Source organism: Branchiostoma belcheri, unplaced genomic scaffold (genome assembly GCF_001625305.1).
Source record: "Branchiostoma belcheri isolate BF01 breed outbred unplaced genomic scaffold, Haploidv18h27 scaffold941, whole genome shotgun sequence".
Lineage (NCBI taxonomy): Eukaryota > Metazoa > Chordata > Leptocardii > Amphioxiformes > Branchiostomatidae > Branchiostoma > Branchiostoma belcheri.
In genome coordinates, this window is record NW_017804622.1 from 1 (window position 1) to 6,421 (window position 6,421).

The 6,421-nt window shown below is 47.5% G+C and overlaps 1 protein-coding gene and 1 pseudogene across 1 annotated transcript; both read left to right on the forward strand.

The window, feature by feature from the left end:
• Positions 1 to 5: 5 nt before the first annotated feature.
• Positions 6 to 968, forward strand: LOC109461638 (cytochrome P450 2U1-like; the record flags this gene model as incomplete). The annotated part of the gene is made up of 2 exons (XM_019758020.1): positions 6 to 423; positions 784 to 968. Coding segments are annotated over 2 exons (603 nt in total), but the record flags the coding sequence as incomplete, so codon positions are not given.
• A 631-nt stretch (positions 969 to 1,599) lies between these two features.
• On the forward strand, positions 1,600 to 4,026 carry LOC109461639 (annotated as a pseudogene).
• Positions 4,027 to 6,421: the final 2,395 nt, after the last annotated feature.

Consider the following 6,421-nt stretch of genomic DNA (forward strand, 5'->3'; position numbering starts at 1 on the left):
ATTGCGTCGGAGTCTTCGACGCAGGCACGGAAACGACGACGACGACCCTCGGCTGGGCACTGCTGTACCTCGCGCTGAACCCAGCCTGGCAGCGGAAAGTCCAAGAAGAGCTGGATGCCGTGGTCGGAAGCGACGAAATCCCGGCGTACTCCAGACGCGAGGAGCTGCCCTACACAGAAGCGACCATCCTGGAGAGCCAGCGCATCCGCACCACGGTTCCCCTGTCCGTGCCCCACTGCACCTCGTCCCCGACCAGCCTGCAGGGGTACGACATCCCCGCGCACACCCAGGTGTGGGTGAACCTGTGGTCCGTCCACATGGACCCCGCCTACTGGCCCCACCCGGACACGTTCGACCCCGGCAGGTTCCTGGACGGCAGCGGGAGGGTCAAGGTCCCGGAGGCGTTTATGCCCTTCTCCACAGGTAGGTGCTGTCAGGCAGCTAGGCAAAACGTACAATTTAGCTACGTTACATGTTTAAACTTAAAACTTAAGATCCAACACAAAGAATTTCTCTCTCACCTAGAGCTTTCGATCTATCACCCTGGTCTTCATCAGAAGACTGGTCCAGTCACGTGGCTTCTTTGAGAAGTCAACACTGGGTCAAGGGTGTTGACGTCACACTACTTCAGCTATTCCTAGACGCACAGCCGACATCGTCTACACTCTCCTGTAGACGATGTCGGCCCCCGTCTCGGTTGAGTGAATGGCTTCTCTTTTTTCTTCTCTCTTTATCAGCGTAATTATTATTAGATGTTACCGCTCTTTTTTGCTCGCTACACAGGGAGAAGAATTTGCCTCGGCGAGCAGCTGGCCAAGATGGAACTTTTCCTGTTCCTCACGTCCCTGCTGCAGCAGTTCACCTTCAAGCTGCCAGAGGGCGCACCTGAGCCAGATCTGTCTGGGGTGATGGGAGCCACTCTACTGCCAGGGCCGTACAAGATACTGGCCATCTGTCGCAAGACGTAGAAGCACTGAGGTTTAAACCTCCTTGGTAGAAGCATGCCACTGTCAATTTTGTTAAACCCTGCACGACTATGTCGTAAATGTCATCTATGAAAGTTGCTGTACTTGTGTTGTGTCAATAAAGATTTGTGTATGGGGGCCTGCATGCCCTTTCGTAAAGGCGTAATCAGGCCTTTTTAGTCTTCGTAATCCGTAGGCAGCCTCCCAAAAACTCAACGTAATCAGTACATTAGCCGCAAAGCGTAAAGTCGTAGTCAGCTCTGAGACTTTAAACGTAATTCGTAATCGACTGCGTAATTCGTAGTCACTACCATACCCCCCAGCCCCCTCCCCATGCAGGCCCTAGACTAGTGTACGTGCCACACAGCGCGCGCACGCACGCAAGGGTCATTTGGTCGTTGATTTCGACCTTGTTATTCGCAAGGCTATGATCGAGTCAGAGCTAATATCAATAGACTGCTTCTATGTCAATACCATGAGATGAGACACCACCGCTGCAGTGGTATAAGAATGTCCTCCTCTTGGCGCACGACGCGCAAGTAAATAGAGCGGCCTTCAACTTTAGTCTTGGACGCTATTCAAAAGGATCTTATCGATGCCAGGCACAGGATAGACAAAAACGTAGTGGATGACAATGGAGTCCGTGGAGCTGACCACAGGCCTTGTGTGGGTCTGTACGTTCCTCCTGTCTCTACTCTGTCTCCGGACATGGGTGGGACGCCGCAGACGTCCCGACAAGTTTCCCCCCCAGCCCCCCCCGGGCTGCCGTTCCTGGGGAACCTGCTGTCCCTGAGCCCGCGGGAGCCCCACCTACAGCTGACGGCGTGGCGGCGCCGGTACGGAGACGTGTTCAGCCTGCGGATGGGTCCGCAGGACGTGGTGGTTGTGAACGGGTGCGCCGCCGTCAGGGAGGCCCTGGTCATGAAGGGGGCCCACATCTCGGACAGACCCGCTCTGTTCATCACCGATTCCTTCGACTGTAGGGAAGAAGGTAAATGTTTTGCTGATCAGGCTACTAGGGTTTAACAAAAACTAGAAAGGTATCATTTGCAAAGCATAAGGAAAATTTTACTTTCACGTCGTGGGAGCTACCGGTAAACACACTCTGTTGCATATATGGCGACCAGCAACCACAGAAGTTGGTCAAGTTTAGAGGACGTCCCTGTCGGACTGTTTTCCAACATTGGCCTACGCGTAGTTTTCTGCTATCTGTCAGGTGGATGTCGAAAAAGTCAGCATCCAATAAACATGAACTAACCCACACTGTGTCTACTGCAGGCGTGACCTTAGGAAAATACGGCAAGAAATGGAAGTATTTACGGCGCTTTGGTCTGTCTGCTCTTCGTCACTTCGGTGTTGGCAAGGAGAAAATGCAACCAATCATCCGACGTGAATGTAGGGTACTTGTTTCATGTTTTAAGGTGGGCATACAACGCAAATATTGCTTTTTTGCAATGGTCTAGATATTTTTGTTCATGTGCATGTTACAGTTTTTCCTTCTCAATCTCTTGTGAAAGTTTTTCTTATTTTCTTTCTTTCACCTTTAAGTGTACATATGAGGTTAGCAGCTCAGTTATTCTTTATGCACGAAATGACATTGACGAAAGCGCTTCAAACACCCCACTTTTCCCCTGCTAAGCTTAGTGGTCATAAAAGTGATTTGAGATCACCGCATGTATACGAACATTGCATCTTAATTGTCAAGGAGCTTGACAGCTTATTGCTTTTGTCAGGTGTTAACTATCATTATGTACCACGTTTAGGACCAGGAGGGGAGACCTTTCCAAGTCAGTCGCTTCATCCAGACTGCTGTTTGTAACGTCATCGCCTCTATCGTGCTCGGCAGGCGGTTCGAACCCGACGACCCAAATTTCAAAGAGGAGATTGAGAGAGTCGATCGCACCTTCCAGCTATTCTTAGACGCCCAGCCGCTAAATTTTTACCCAGCGTTGAGGCACGTCCCCGGCTTTCGCGGCATGTTAAAGGAATGGGAGAAAATCTACCACAAGTCGCATCAGTGGTTTGGCAAATTTGTTGCTGAACACAAGGAGACCTTCGACCCAACAAACATACGCGATCTCATCGACATGTGCCTGCTGGAGATCGAGCAGAAGAGTGGAGGGAAACGTCTGTGACGGAGGTGACCATACCTCACATTACGAAGGAGCTCTTCGACGCAGGTACGGAAACGACGGCGACGACCCTCGGCTGGGCACTGCTGTACCTTGCGCTGAACCCAGCCTGGCAGCGGAAAGTCCAAGACGAGCTGGATGCCGTGGTCGGAAGCGACGAAATCCCGGCGTACTCCAGACGCGAGGAGCTGCCCTACACAGAAGCGACCATCCTGGAGAGCCAGCGCATCCGCACCACGGTTCCCCTGTCCGTGCCCCACTGCACCTCGTCCCCGACCAGCCTGCAGGGGTACGACATCCCCGCGCACACCCAGGTGTGGGTGAACCTGTGGTCCGTCCACATGGACCCCGCCTACTGGCCCCACCCGGACACGTTCGACCCCGGCAGGTTCCTGGACGGCAGCGGGAGGGTCAAGGTCCCGGAGGCGTTTATGCCGTTCTCCACAGGTAGGTGCTGTCAGGCAGCTAGGCAAAATGTACAATTTAGCTACGTTACATGTTTAAACTTAAAACTTAAGATCCAACCCAAAGAATTTCTCTCACCTAGAGCTTTCGATCTGTCACTCTGGTCTTCATCAGAAGACTGATCCAGTCACGTGGCTTCTTTGAAGTGTGACGTCACACTACTCCAGTTATTTCTAGACGCACATCCGACATCGTCTACACTCTCCTGTAGACTTTTTTCTTCTTTCTTTATTAGCGTGATTTTTATCAGATGTTACCGCTCTCTCTCTCTCTACGCAGGGAGAAGAATTTGCCTCGGCGAGCAGCTGGCCAAGATGGAACTTTTCCTGTTCCTCACGTCCCTGCTGCAGCAGTTCACCTTTAAACTGCCAGAGAGCGTGCCTGAGCCAGATCTGTCTGGGATGATGGGAGCCACTCTCCTGCCCGGGCCGTACAAGATACAGGCTATTTCTCGCAAGAAGTAGAAGCAATGAGGTTTAAACATCCTTGGTAGAAGCATGCCACTGTCAATTTTGTTAAACCCTGCACGACTATGTCGTAAATGTCATCTATGAAAGTTGCTGTACTTGTGTTGTGTCAATAAAGATTTGTGTATGGGGGCCTGCATGCCCTTTCGTAAAGGCGTAATCAGGCCTTTTTAGTCTACGTAATCCGTAGGCAGCCTCCCAAAAAATCAACGTAATTCGTAATCAGTACATTAGCCGCAAAGCGTAAAGTCGTAGTCAGCTCTGAGACTTTAAACGTAATTGGCAATCGACGGCGAAGTTTTGCGTAATTCGTAGTCACTACCATACCCCCAGCCCCCTCCCCATGCAGGCCCTAGACTAGTGTACGTGCCACACAGCGCGAGCACGTACATAGAAAACGCAAGGGTCATTTGGTCGTTGATTTCGACCTTGTCATTCCCAAGGCTATAGATATATATGATCGAGTCAGAGCTAATATCAATACACTGCTTCTAAAAGTAAGTATGTCAATACCATGAGATGAGACACCACCGCTGTAGTGGTATAAGAATGTCCTATATGACCTCCTCTTGGCGCACGACGCGCAAGTAAATAGAGCGGCCTTCAACTTTGGCCTTGGACGCTATTCAAAAGGATCTTATCCTTATAATTTACTTTTGTTATAACATTTTGTTTTGGTGTGGATTTAACTGATGATAATGAATGGAGCGGATGAATGTATGACCACAAATCTATATCAACTTACCTTGGTGGCTTGTTAATATTTAGTTGCCACAAGTTACTTTTGTTTATGTTGCGTTGTATATTATTTTCTTTTCTTTTGCATGGCACAATGCAGTATACTGTATGTTTCAGATCGCATATAGATGTATTATTTACGTCTTTTTGTATAAGCAACCCCAATTACTTGCACCAAATACCCTACTTGTGTTTCGCCTTCTGTGGTCGCCTAGAGTATTTTCTTACTTCTCGTTTTCTGCTCGGTCCCTATGGTGTTGCCAAAACTTAACATTTGCAGTTTCAATTGTAATGGACTAGGCGACCACAGAAAGCGTAATCAAGTATTCACATGGTTAAGAGACAAACCCTACAATATCTATTGCTTACAGGAAACTCACTCCACTTCTGTGAGTGAAGAAAGATGGAGGTCAGAGTGGGGGGGTCCAATTTTATTTAATCACGGTTCAAGTAATAGCAGAGGTTTTACTCAAGGAAAATGTTGTTTATACTGTCCATCAGACACTGAGCGATGACTTAGGGCGATGGATTATATTAGATATTACTGTAGACTCCTTTCGATTTTGCCTAGCCAATATTTATGCCCCTAACACTGACGACCCATCCTTCTTTGTAGATATCGAAAACAATGTACAAGCTTTTACAACATCTGGATTATATAGTATCATTGTAGGGGATTTTAACACAGTATTAGATGTCAAAATGGACAGGGCTGGGCACCAAGTCTCCAATTACCATCCAAAATGTCTTATGGCCATTAATTCCTTTTGTTGCTAATTTAGATCTGATTGATACTTATAGGTATAAACATCCCACAACCATACGTTACACATGGCGACGCAGACTTCAGGCTAGTCGCATAGATTATTTTTTGTACGTCTTTTTCGTTAACTCCTTTTATAGAAAAAATTTGCATCGAGGATAGTTTGAGGTCAGATCATTTCTTAATTGGCCTTTCCTTGACTACGTCTGATACACCCCGTGGTCCTGGTTTTTGGAGACTTAACCAAGAGATGTTCAATGACCCAGTTTTTTGTTAGAGAAACCTCAAACTTCATCACTGAGTTTTTCCTTTTTAATCAGAATACAGCAAATCCCCACATAGTATGGGAAGCCTTCAAGTGTGCCGTTCGCGGCCATGTAATTAAGTACTCGTCTTGGAAATCTAAACAAAGTCGGAATACTGAGATTTCTCTCACGTGTGGGATCAACAGCCTGCAGGAAGAATTAGACACAGTCCCCGATAATGAAATCTTTGACAAGTTACAGTGTAAAAAACAGGAATTAGAATTATTCTACCTAATAACCTTATAATGAGCAAACGTGCCAGGTGGATGGAACAAGGGGAAAAATGTACAAAATTCTTTATGAATCTTAATAGTAGAGGGAGGGTAAGAAATAACATGACAAAATTTGTTAATTCAGATGGCTCTGTTCTCCTTGATCCTGAGGATGTCTTAGTACATCAAACAAGTTTTTATGCTGACCTTTACTCATTTAAAGAGCCCCCTATATCGTTAGACAGAGATGTTTTTAGACCCTTCTTTCCTCAACCGCCCCCAGTGAATTTGTCCCCCGGCCAGTGCGATAGCTGCGAAAAATTGATAACAGAATTTGAATTACAAAAAGCGATTGAGTCATTCTCCTCAGGAAG